The sequence below is a fragment of the Phoxinus phoxinus genome (assembly GCF_949152265.1).
Source record: "Phoxinus phoxinus genome assembly, chromosome: 10".
NCBI classification, from domain to species: domain Eukaryota; kingdom Metazoa; phylum Chordata; class Actinopteri; order Cypriniformes; family Leuciscidae; genus Phoxinus; species Phoxinus phoxinus.
This window is the reverse complement of record NC_136885.1, coordinates 24972613-24986777: the sequence shown is the minus strand read 5'-3', so window position 1 is coordinate 24986777 and position 14165 is coordinate 24972613. Positions and strand designations below refer to the sequence as shown.

General features: G+C 37.2%; 1 protein-coding gene across 1 annotated transcript; it reads left to right on the top strand.

The window, feature by feature from the left end:
• Positions 1–3250: 3250 nt before the first annotated feature.
• On the top strand, positions 3251–8862 carry mchr2 (melanin concentrating hormone receptor 2; the record flags this gene model as incomplete). The annotated part of the gene is made up of 5 exons (XM_079626374.1): positions 3251–3465; positions 4331–4540; positions 5733–5927; positions 6436–6555; positions 7529–8862. 5 exons carry the CDS (start codon positions 3251–3253, stop codon positions 7839–7841), a joined length of 1053 nt encoding a protein of 350 aa, XP_079482500.1. The 3' UTR covers positions 7842–8862.
• Between the last annotated feature and the right edge of the window lie 5303 nt (positions 8863–14165).

Here is a 14165-nt window from a genome sequence, read left to right as displayed (position 1 = left end):
GATTTATAAAGAGATTTTTTTTTCTCGTACACATTATTTTAACACTTTCATTTCATTGGAAATTAACAAATCATATAGCAGCTTGAAGTGTTTGTCTTAAAAATGGGATAATGGTTTTCTTATAATGTTTTACTGCTGATGATGTAAAGAAACAAAATTGTCTGATTTTTATTTATTTATTTATGTTTACATTTAAACCTGAAGAAGAATATTTGGGCAAAAACCAAAGTCCCTTTAAAAAATAGGCTGATTTGTGTAACTATGTCACTATGGTAAGTCTATTATACATGTTTGTATTTTATACCTAGTGGGTTTTCACAGGAAATTGTGTACATACGTCTGTGCACGTCTCGTCATATCTGTAAACAAAGGCTGTTCGAAATTGCCCCCTTTGCCCTTAAATAGGTCACTATTTGAGTGGAAAGCCAATTGTAGTGGTATCCGAAACCATAGTGGACATTATCAAGTGCACTCATTCAATCCCGTAATGCATCGCTATAATGAGTGTACAACTGATGTACGCTCAGCGGCTGGAGAATACCCATAATGCACTGTCAGGCTTGTGCTGAATAAATTCCTGCGTCTGACCAGAAGATGGCGACGACAACTGAATCATCATTCCATCCAAACCACTGCCAATGTGGTTACAGCGTAATTTCATACAGGTATATAAACTCCTTTTAAATTTATCATTTGTTTAATTATGGTTTATACATTCTAGTATGCATGACAGGGTTCAAGATAAAGATTTTAATTACTACTGGAGCTGCCAGTTTGTTAAGTTTCAAGTTATTATTAAACGGCAAGAACAAACTATGCAAAAGAGGCAGCCCTTCCGGCACTCAGTGTCCGAATTCACTAACTCGATTACTGTAGTGTAGGGGTGATTTTGAACACAGCTAGAGAAAAGTAGCTCCACATGTATCCTGTGGGAGTGGTATAGGTTAGTTGTCACAACGAGCGAGAAAGGTTGACATGGAGCATGTTAAATCACGTTAAACCTCTGACAATCGCCCATAAAAAAAAAAACGAACAGAGGAGAGTCTTCTGGCAAAATGAGAACGCAATAGAGCTCGTAATAAAACAAGAATCAACATTTGCTTGGCTTTCTGGAGATAATGAGAACTGAGAGATTTGAAATGTAAGCAGATTTGAAACTCAAAAGATAATTTGTCATATGAGTTCTTAGTAAAGCATTATCTATAGGGGTCATTTCCTTATGTGTTGTTGTAGTGCGGTGCTGGAATTTATTTTCCAAGGAAGTACCATGAATATTAATGAGTATAGCTACAGTAACGTCTTCAGCTGGTCAGCTTGAGATCCTTTCCATCTAAACTGGTTATATCTCTTAAGCCTAGCAGTAGATATAACCATGCACAGTCACCCAGAGCCGAAGCACAACCAAAACAATGTTCTTCCACAAAATGCATACAGTTTTGTCAAAAGTTACATAGCGTAGCTTTAAGTTTGTATAGTCACCCTTAATGTGTAGCCTTAGTAATGGATCACAGATTTCGGAATAAGGTCAATCACATTTGAATTGGACACATTGATGTAATCGTACAAGCTGATGTGAGGTACAGTATGTTTTGTTACATTGTATTATATGCAAAGCTGTGTGTGTGTGTGTGTGTGGGGGGGGGGGGGGGCAGTGTTTGCTTTTTTCTGTGTTGTGTTGATTTTGGTGGGGGGTTTTTTTGTGAAAACAAAGTTACTGAACAAAGTACCTTTAAAGATGGTAATTTCACTCTGCGACAGCTTTCTGTATAGGTAACAGTCATACAAAAAATATTTCACATGAAGTTCTGTATGAAATGTTTGTCAAGATTACGCTTTGATAACATTTGTCAAATTAGCAATAAAATCCAGCAACACGAGTATAATCTACTGCACAGTGAAGCTCTCACTCTTTGCCCGTCTCTAGCCCTATTTGGAAGGTCCAACAGTCTCTGCTGATCTAACTATTACATGACTGCAGTAGAACTTTCAACTCCAAACCACTGCAGATTGGCAAGATAATTGCAGATATACACTTTCATTTGTAAAAACCCATGCAACATGTATCATTTGTTCATTTGAAAGCATCGGCAGTGCAGGCACTGAGTGTTTAATAAGGGAATCAGATCATTTCACTGCGTTTACCTTCACTGGGACTATATCTCAATTACTGCAGTTTGTTGCACCAAGTGCTGAGATCTGTGCTGCTGGAACATGCTGTTCCTTTAGGAGTACTGTCAAAATTTGTGGATTTCTGATGCATTATAATTGAATTATATTTCAAGGCTGAATTCTTTAGCTGCACATTATATCATTCCCATGGGATTTGCATTGATCATGTTTAATGAGAAGCTTCCTGAGAAGCAGATACATGTTCAAATAAATCTGAATGAAGATAAGGAACTTACATTGGAGAAGTCTACAGCCCTCTACGGATTCTAATATAAAAGGCTTTGAATCTTTTTTTTTTATATTCTCAAAATAAGTTGTCTGACTCATGAAAGTGAAAGTTTTTTTTTTTTTTTTTGAGTGCATATGCTACGCACTGAGAACCCTTAGGAAGGATTAGGGGTGGGGAGTGCGTGCGTATTACACGCCATAAAGTGCGTATCATTTGCACGCGAAAACCGTATCATATGCACGAGAAATAAAATTCATGGTATAGGCTAGATACACACTTTCATGAGATCGTGTTGTCAATTCATATGATCTGGCGCAGTTATTTCTTCATAATATAATCTAGAATACTTATTTTTCAAAGCAAATTTTGAAATGGTAAAAGATACATTTCTTTTTAGAGGAGATGTTGTCTTTTTATGAGCTTTGCTTTATGTATACTTTATGGCACTGATGTTGCACCATACAAGTGTAGCCAAGATAACTTGTAGCCAAGATCAGACAAATGTAAAATAAGCCATAAATGTATATTTATATATATATATATATATATATATATATATATATATATATATATATATATATATATATATACATATACATATACATATATACATATACATATATATATATATATATATATATATATATCTTTCGAATGTCTTTTGATATGTTTCCCTTTGATGTTCACAAGGTGGGTGCGCACGCGATGGTACGAGTGGAGACGCCATGTGCGCATTGCCTGGTATGATGAGGATGCTGAAGCCCACGAGGACCTTCCATGGACGTACAATACTGTACGGTTGATGTTACCGTATTTCAGCACATTCTCGTCTATCAGAATGAAACGCGAACGATGAACGCCATGGTGGAGTTGGAACCTGTTGTTTGGAACTTTACGCTCAAATTAGACAACGGCACGCGCGCTAATGAGACAGCAGCAGGATATTCAGCCGATGACTATTATAATATTGTTCACGTCACGGAAACCAAAATCCTTCCTGCATTTATTGGATTTCTGTGCTCCACCGGGCTGGTTGGAAATGTTCTTGTTTTGGTCACTATTTTAAGGTGGGTTTATAGGGAAGACTCACTATTTTAATTTAGTTATTTTGGATTTGTTTATATGTTTTAAATATATTTGCTTCATGGCATGTTAAAAAAGTTATTGCTTATGGAATACATAAACACTTCCCCGAAATTCATAATTTCACAATAACCTTGAATGGTGTATAGCCTACTGTATGGTTTTCTCTTTCCACAGATGAATGCCTGTGTAAATGTAGTTAGTAAAGAAATATGCCAAATTCCTTAGGGAATAAAAAGTAATGTGATCATAATGAATACTAAAGCATGTTTATGAAGGCTTAAGAATGTAGAGTTTTAAAAAAATCAATATTGAAAGGATGTAATTTGATTTGATCGCTTGATTAATTGGATATAGCTTTATTTAAATAAGCATTAAATGGGAATTTGCCACTATATCCTACATTTAACATCTTGCTCATTGTTCATCATTTTTTATGACAAGAATAGATCACTATTTGCTATAGTTTCATTTGCACAATCTCAGATGAAAGAAATATTCAATTTTATTTTGCCACAGTTCCTTTACATTAGATAGATTAAATTGTTTCAATGATTTAATTTACAAAAAAAAAACGTTTATCTTAATTTGTTTATACCATGGTCTGTCTGAATACTCGATTCTGATTTGCTAGAGGAAATCCTCCGAGAATTTTCACTTTTTTGGTAGATGGATTCCCTCAGGAAATAGCCATGATCCATCCTCAGACTCCTGTCACAGGTTATATAACCCTGTTTATTGCTGCTTGCAACTTGTCATGTTTCCCTCACATCTCCCGGTTGTTGTTTTTAGCAGTTTCTTACCAAGGGACCACAGATCACAACAAGTTCTTTCTTGTATATTTTCTAGGTCAGCCAAAAAGACAGTACCAGATGTATATATGGGAAACCTGGCTGTGGCCGACCTGGTCCACGTGACCGTCATGCCGTTCCTCATTCACCAGTGGGCTCGTGGGGGGCACTGGGTGTTCGGCAGCACCCTCTGCACGATCATCACCTCTCTTGATAACTGCAACCAGGTGGCGTGTGCTGCAGTCATGACCGCTATGAGTCTTGACAGGTACGTGATCAGTGAAATAACAATGTTTGAAAGAATATAATTCATCAAATTCAACAATGCACAATTGTTTTTCCACTACACATTTTACATTGTGTGTGTGTGTGTGTGTGTGTGTGTGTGTGTGTGTGTGTGTGTGTGTGTGTGTGTGTGTGTGTGTGTGTGTGATCTCTTATTTAATCTCTTCTGAAAGCAACAGCTCAGCTCAGGTTATGAGTTCTTAGAAGAAAAAGAAAAGGAGATAGACAAATCTGAGGCAGACTGTCACATGGAGAAGTTGTTATAAGGGCTTCATCTATTTTTGAGAAAGATTTTGAGACAAATTGACTGAATAGTCACTGAACTGTTAGTTAGTGCTACATTCGATAAAGGTTCATCAGGTTTTGACTAAGCTTCTCCATTGGGAATAGCATACTGTTTTTGAACTGTGGCTGGTAGTACAGTAATGTTTTTATGTAGCACTAAGTGCATTAGTGTTTCATTTAGAGCTGCTATACTGTAACATCACCACTAGAGGCCACTCTTACCACAATTATAGAGCAGGCCAGGCAAGTAAAATAGGACGTTAAGTTATTTACTGTTTACAAACACTAGTATTGAAAGACAAAACCAATTCTGCTGATATACATACAGTATGATAAGGGTCTTGCCTATTTTGTGCTTCTTTGGCTCAGTAAAGATGTTCTCTTGTTATATGAACATTAATAAAAAAATATTCAAACCCTCATTTATTATTTTATTCATTTATTCAAACCCTCTCAGAATTGTAATGGATATTTTTGAGGAAGAACTTACTAGACCAGGAATGAAGCTGCGGTTGACGGTCCATGAACACCCTCATTTCCCGCAATGCAGCATCTGCAGTAGACTGTTTCATCCTTTGTTTTAAAGAGGATTATTTTGGGGTTTGAGAAGATAATATTAATAAATATATGCCAAAGCACATATTGGCACAAGATGATTTAACACCAAGCTCATTCCCAGCTGCCTTTTCTATCAGCAACAAGATTGTCTGTCCTTTAAATGCCAGGTCGTGTCTTCACCAGCAGAGTAATGGTGAATGATAAATATTTTTTATATTTTGCCTCTCATAAATGTCAGCCAACTAATTAAATGATACAATGACACATTTTCAGTGTGAAAGTACTCATAAGAGGAGTAAAATCTTTATTGTTTATTCATTTATGTGCTCCAGATACCTGGCCCTTGTTCATCCTTTTCGCCTGTTGAGTCTCAGGACCAGATCCAGGACGATCCGTATTAACCTGTTTGTGTGGGCGGCCTCCTTCATCATGGTTCTGCCAGCCTGGGTTCATGCCAAAGTGATCCGCTTCAGAGACGGGCTGGAGAGCTGTTCCCTTAACCTGGTCTCTCATAAAGAGTTGCTCTGGTAAATGCTTCTGCTTGTTCTGACAGGTCGGATTATTCCCTCTCTCATAACCCCTTATTTTTATTGTCATAGTTCTGCTTTGACTTCTGAATTTTGTTCTTCTGTCACTCTATTGTTATACAATCATTTATTGAAAAGTGCTATGGGACAAATGCACCAATAAATATGGGTTTTCGAGTGTGTCCCATTTTCAGCATTCTGTTTGAGAACTTTGCAACAAAAATTTTTTTTCCAGTTTTTTGGGGAAGTTATTTTCTGTTATCTGCTGTGAAAGCTGTAATTCAACGTAGTGGCAAATTCATCGACACTCAAAACAAGCAACATGAAACCTTTTCTTTGTCAGTACATTTTCCACTTCACCAGAAATAGCCTTTACAGAAGGCTGATGCTCAGAGGAATCCATCCTTCTTGTTTAATTAAACTAAGTGAATTAAACTAAGAGAAGGGATATAAAGGCTTTAGAGCTTTTCTCACACGACTGACATGATGTGTCCTCATATATCAACAGGTACACACTCTACCAGACTGTGACTTCCTTCTTCCTGCCATTACCTCTGATTCTCATCTGCTACATACTTATTCTCTGCTACTCCTGGAGAATGTATCGCAAGAACAAAAAGGCTCACAGGTGAATTTTTATTCATTACAGCCAGGGTGTGATATCAAACCGTCAAAGCTACAAATGTAATTGGTTTTGAAGCCATTCAGTGGCTTTACTGTTCTAACTAGGTATACACTGGTTCCATTTATTAATATTTAATTCACCATCCACAAAGAGAATATCTCCTGCAAAGTGAATATGAATTCCTTTTTCTTGTGTGATATTGTCAGATGTTTGTCCCCTTTGAGAATTATCCTGCTCATGGAAATGTTTTCATTTTAGATTGACAGCACATACTGATTTTATGGCTAAACCATTAAAAAATGTCCTATGTTCAATACAATGTTTAATGTTTTTTTTGTTTTTTTACAATAATGCACTTAAGAGTGGACGTAAATGCGGACAGTTTTTGGTGGATTTAAAAGCAGAAACTGTCAAATTCCTTTGCTGTGCATTGTTCATTTACATATTAAAGGGATAGTCCACCCAAAATTGGAAATTCTGTCAGCATACACTGTAAAAATGATTGTTGGTTTAACTTAAAAAAGTAAGTTACCTGGTTGCCTTAAAATTTTGAGTTAATACAACAAAGATATTTAATAAATAGAAACTTCAAAATATTATGTTATCTGAACCCCATTAAGTATCAAAGTTGATTTGACAAAAGATTAAAAGTTGTGATAAATCATGAAATCACCCTCATGTCATTCCAAATCTGTATGCATTTCTTTTTTTCTGCTGAACGCAAAGAAGTGAATTTGAAGAATGTTGATCATTTTGTTCATACAATTGAAGTCAATGGGAATAAAAGTCATACAGGTTTGGTATGACATGGGTGTGAGTAAATTATGACAGAATTACATTTTTCAGTGGACTATTCTTTTAACTGTAATTATCATATTTAGGATTTTAGATTAGAGCATGTAACCACCATAAACCTGGATTTAGGGTTTGGCTAAATATTGTACGACCCAAACCTGCATTCTCCGCTTTCTCTCAGGTATAACACCAGCCTGCCTCGGGAGCGCGTGGTCCGCCTCACTAAAATGGTCCTGGTTCTGGTAGCGGTGTTCCTGGTCAGTGTTGGGCCGTACCACATCTTGCAGCTGGTTAACCTGAGCGTACCTCGACCCTCTTTAGCGTACCACACCTGCTACTACATGTCCGTGTGCCTGAGCTACGCCGCCAGCAGCATTAACCCCTTCATCTACATTCTGCTGAGCGGACACTTCCGCCACAGGCTGGTCTGTCGGGATATACCCAGCATGCCAAGTGTGGAACGGGAGATCCAGGCCCCACGCTCCAGTTTTTAAGCTGAATTCACACTGAAACACAAGTAGGGCCTAGCACTGTAAACGGGTGAAGCCTTTGTTGGTTTTATGCAAAGCACGCTGGGGAAACATTTCTATTTGTTATCTTTTCTTAGATTTTAATTGTTGGGCCTGGAGGTATTTCATATAGGAGGCATGGGGTGTTTGATATGTGCATGTATGCTTGTCTTGCACCTTTTATAGACCTATATTGTAAATGTGGTTATTTATTCTTTTTTTGTGGTGTCTTGGCTCCCTCTACTGTTTAGTTGTAGTAATTCACTCTTCGGCTTAACTCATTTGTTAAGCTCAAATAGCCATCCATCCATTACAAATAAATGCTGGGTTGTTTCCATCCATCCTCCATCCATCCATCCAATCAGGCCTATTAACCTTCAATATATCTTCAAAACTTCATTCAAAGTTTGTCTAGACAAATTTCACTCTTCTACTTAAAATTAGTTATATGCTATTTTTCTTGATTTTTTTAATGCTGATTTAAAAAAAAAAGTTTTATTTTTCTTACATTTCCTTACATTCTTATTTGAATTGTAATTCTGAAGCTGATACAGAGAAAATATGTTCTGAATTCTGTACATCCCTGCCTTTGATTAAAGGGGCAGTTTTGGCATTTGCGGATTGCATTAAATTGTGGTCCAAAGTCCTCATCTCTGGAGAAAATAAAAAAAAGATGATTGTGATAATTATAATAACTGTTTAGGGCATGAAGTATACCTCATTGTGGTCTTTCACTGTATAATATGGCTCTGTTTTCAGGTTTTAATCTTGATTGTATTGTATGTGACATTTAAAAAATGTGAAATTTTATTATCTTGTGAATGTTTTATTATATTATCAATGGGTTTTTATTAATTTGTCATATCAGGAATGTGTTTAGTAAAGATTGCTTTGCACAGAATGTATCAAGGCACATGAACATGTTTTCATTAATCTTGTGTGAGTGCATTACACTGTAAAAAAAAGTTTCAACTTTAAGAAATGCTTTTCAAAATTGTGAAAGTTCATATGCTGTCATAACTTATTGATCAGATATTTTTTTTTTGCAGTGTATATTATCATTGTTACATACAAGCAAAATCAATATTGCTCGTGACAAAAGGATGCTGTTGTGCAGAAATCCTTTAAGGGCATTTAGGATTGTCTGGTGTGTAAACTGGACATCATAATGAAGTGGCTGGCAGCTCTAAAGAGTGGGGTCACTGACCAGACAGGCAGAGATGCAGGGATCCGTTGGCAGCCCAGCTCCCAGAGTGGAATCAATTCTCCAACCAGACCAGAGACAGACAGGGACCGCGACTGACCTAAAGCATGCCTGGCGGCAATGGCTGGAAACTCACCCCCATGCGCTCTCTCTCTCTCTCTCTCTCTCTCTCTCTCTCTCTCTCTCTCTCTCTCTCTCTCTCACACACTTACTTATACCTTATATGGCAGCCAGAGGCAATACCATCTGATGTGTTCAAATACTTGTCAATATTAGTTTTTCAGTGTCAACATAGCTTATTGAGACCATGCATTACAATAATACTATTCAATACAATAATATAAGTCACAAACGGTTGTGCTATTGGCTTTGTCAGTGATTCTAGTGCAGCAATAGATATTCTGCCAGGGTAGGTAGGTACTTTTGCCTTCTTTGTTTAAAGCACATTATACAAAGTCTTCGCCCTGTATTTTCCGCATCACATAAGTTTTCCCTTTCTCAAACTTTGAATCATCCTTCTGGTCTCTGAGCGTGGGGACTGACTGACTGCTGCTAATCTGACATTGTTTGACCTTGTTTGTGACTTGCTTCATATGGCACTGGCCTTGTTACTTACACCTCAACAGTTTGGCTGCCAGTTTGTGTCATGTTTTTCACACTAAGGCTTTTGTTTTTACGTCTGTTATTTTATTTTAACAGATCATTAATTGTATGAGTTATTAAAATGTCTGATATCACCAGTATTTTCTTTTAATGTGTTAACATTTTTATTGCACAGTCGATTTTCCCTCAAATATTTATTTGTGGCACAACTATAAGTTGTATGATTGGTAGAAGAAGATTAGTAGAACATTTAGTTTTGCACTTGTGGAAGTGAAACAAGTGAAACCATTTTCCTTTGTGTGTTACTGTAAAACCGAAAATGACATATTTCTATAGCCTACATACACCCCCATCTCAAAAACATCAGCTGGACATACAATATAGACCTACCCAAAAAAAGTAGTTTAATTCTTAACCAGTAGAGGGCATGTGCTGACAATTTTCTCAGCTTAGAGTTTGCAGATGCTTTTTTACAAACGAGGCATAATAGGCCTACGCAATATTTAGTGAATCAGTTCAGCATGTTTATATATAGGCCCTAGTCCTAAGGCCTAGCCTAAGTCTAATGTATGCTAGATCAAATCATATTTCTCTCTGTACACATGTATGCACTTAAATCCTTTTATTATTTTTGGCCTACTGATACAAATGACACGGTTCCCTGGAATACTTGATCAGAGTAAACATAATAAATTGTCGAATGGCCGCTAAACTGGATATGTCATTGTTGTCGTTGGAAACTGACTGGGCCTACTTTCATGCGTCTTAATTCTCCGAGATCTATATTAATTTTCTTTCCAAAGCAAAGACTCAAAACGATTATGATTTCTGTAAGCTGGTCGTAGAGAAAATAATTTTAATATCCAATTGAATAACTGATAATAAAACCTAGGAAAAATGGCGAGAGACTCGATATGGACTATTTTTTCTTAGCGGAATTAAGATAATTAAAAATAATTTCAAATAACTTAATATTTCATGTCCGTGTATTTTTTTTATTGTGATATTCGCAAACGAGATAAATACAGTAAACCATCAGGCCTATTTCAAAATAGAACTTCAGCTTCCATTTCTCCTTTCTAGTGTTGCGTCACGTGCCTTTGTGCATCTCTTTCTCAAATGCGAATATTATGTAGGCTACACTGGCATATTTTAAAGAAATTATTCTGTAACGGTACTTAATTAGAAGAACTTTTGACTTGCTTGTTAATTAGAAAAAGAAAAGAAAAAAAAGAATAATCAAGACATGCTAATCCTTGATCATTCGCTTATTCCAATAGCCTACATTTCCACCAGTCTTTTAAAGAGGTAAAACAATTTGGCACTGGCAGTTTCGCACTCTAACAAATGACCTCGGTTATCGTATTTATGTAAGATTAATATTCCCGGACGTGTCTGTACATGGTGAAACCTGTGAGGAGATCAGCACAGGTTTTTGCCTGTGAGGCAATGGTGCGCGCAGGTTTTCCCGACAGCCTGTTGTTTCGCGGGCGGGTACCACGCGCAGAAACCAAGCGCGAATCAAAGGCCTGACAACTTCTTTGTTAATTGGAACAGGCTTCTCGCTATGTGTGCAGCGAGGGTGCTGAAAAGCCTGAGATACAAGATGACAAGTGTGAGCACGAAGTACAGTCGCGTTTAATTAATTTTTCTTTCTCCCTTGGAAGTTCGAAGCCGCTCTGTGCTCGTTTGTGATGCATTTCAAGTTGTAATTGACGAAATAACTCGCAACTGCAGTATTTCATCAGCTTGGCCGAGGTGCCTTTGTGTTTGTGGATTCAATGTGGCACTGCCTGCCTCACAGGTATAGAGTGAAAAGAGATTTGAACTCATTGTTGCATTGCGGTGTATCCCAGTAGGCCTAATAACTGTGAAAGAAGAGCCTCATCTCATGGCCTCAGCTGAAACACCTGGACATCTAGCTTTGGTAAGTGAGCAGTTTATTTATTTTGGGTGTCCATCCAAATTAAGAGCACTTTCCCATAGTCCCTAACCCCTTTTTAAGGGGCATATTTCCCACTGGACATATTTCCATTATTTCCCATATTTAGGTTATTTTAACAATATAGCTACTGTAAGCACACAGCATGCCAATCAACACCAAATAACAATGTATTGTAAGCAATTGACAAGATTACAATAAATGCTAAGCAGGGCCCTAGACCATTTTTTAAGAATCCTTTTAGTTTTTATTGATTAATACACTTCATAGTAGACACACGAGAATTAACCTCATTAGTTCTCGCACATCAAGCAAACATGCTTTAGCTTCGGTTTATCATAACTGATGTGTCCGTTGATTAATTTTTATGCGAATAAAGGCCTAATCTGTACATTATATAAAGCGATTGTGTCTCTTCAGAAAATTTGGACTAAACCGCTCTATTCACATGGATTAGTTGTACGATCTCTTTATGAACTTTTTAAAGCGTCAAATTGGTAGTTGCATAGCTGTCAATGGAGGGACAGAAATCGCTCAGATTTTATTTAAAAATATCTTAATTTGTGGTTTGAAGATAAACGAATGTCTTACGGGTTTGGAACGACATTAGGGTGAGTAAATGATAAAATAATTTTAATTTTTGGGTGATCTAACCCTTTAAATCTTAATCTGTTTTGAAATTATTAATCTATTACTGTCATCATTTACCCACCCTCATGTTGTTACAAACCTGTATGACCTTTTTTTGTTAAACACAAAGGAAATACACAAACAGTGAGACATTTCTCAAAATGTTCCACTGAACGATGCCAGTCATACAGGTTTGGAACGACATCAGGGTGAGTAAATAATTACCGATTTTGAATTTTGGGGTGAAGTATCCCTTTAAGAGATATTTTTAAGGATGATTATAAGTATTAACTAGATGCCTTTTTATTTTCATATTGATTTAGTGCAAAATTTATGAAGATATAGGGCTCCAACTCCAAGGCTGTTTCTTCCACATAAGAACTCCTCTCAGTTTGTGTGAGGTAACTGTGATGTTTAGTGGACCAAAAATGTTTATTCGACTGAGTTGTTATTTGACTATGCAAAAGCATGGTGCACATTGCACATTTCCTGCTCCCACAACCTCGGCACATGCTTGTGTGACTTGTGCTGATTATACAGCCTCCACAACTCCAGATGGATCAACACATGCTGAAAATGCGACAAACTAAGACGCAGTTCTCCGTCTGACCTCAATCTATCACTTCAGTTTGCCTGTATAAATGTCAGCGTGCTTCCACTCTCAGACTCGGTGAGAAAAATGTAATCATGTTGTCATCTCATAAGTCGTTTTAACAGCCTCATCAGAGTTTGTTTGCATGTTAATTGAATCAGTGTGGGTGGGCATTGTTTTAACCTGTTGTCACGTATCTTGTCGAAACGCTGTTGCCATGGGCATACTTGCCTGGTATAGTTAAGTCTAATGCCCTTTTGTCTAACAAGACTGTTGTTTACAGGTAGAGTGTTTTTTGGGTATAGGCCCGTTCACACCCAGGATGATAACTGTAATAATAAAGACTTATTTTAAAAAGCATTCTTAATGTAAAAGAACAGTAGAGTCCAGGCCACAACTTTAACGATAATAGCACAAGGAACAATATTGCTAGAATTATTTTCAGAACGATTTTGTTTGAGGTGACGATCAAAAAAGCATTCATAGCCCATCCTGCTTTAAAGAGCTCAAGCATTTAAATCCGTTGACGACCTAACTGTAGTGTGTGCTTATAATAAATAGAACATTATCGTGCGTTGGGGTGGATGCTAATGTAGTTATCGTTAAAGTTCTCTCTGTTATATTGGACTGATCTAGCTTTGTAACAGTTTAGGATGTACATGATCACAAATTAACCTTAGAAGCAGATTAAAAGACAAAGGGCGCAGAAATCACCTGTACCAAACACGAGCCGGGCCGCTTTAATGGTTTTTGAAACGATTACATGCATTCTAATGGAGGACATTAACATGCATGTGTTAGAAACAATAGCATCCCTTATTGTTTCTCCATTCTTCATTAAAGCTGAAATTCAGTGCAAAATGATTGACTGCCAAGTTTTGTGAACATCAAAGCTTTTTTTAAATATAATTTCCCCTAACCAGAAACCCCATTAAATTAACATGCATTTTGAATCTTTTGCCCAATAAGTTGCTTAATGAATTGTGAGAGGCATTGACAATGGTCAGGGCCTCACATTAATGTCAGAATTAGACATTTAAAATATTGTGTGTGTGTATTGTCCATTTTGAGTCCGTCGTGCTGAGATGTGATGTGTGTGATACGAGTGAGGTCTCCAGTGCTCTTCATGCCCCGTTAATAACCTGGCCAGCTTTGATGTGGCAGTGTGGAGCGAGGTGGCTCTTTCTCTGCATCACTTGTGGCATGCAAATCCAGCCAGCATTTTATCTCCTTACCTGCTGCTCAAGGGGCAACTGGATTTGCTCTGGCTTCCTGTATGCACTGTTGTAGCGCGAGTCATAAGATGTCACCTACCTGACGGGCCACTCACAAACGCAA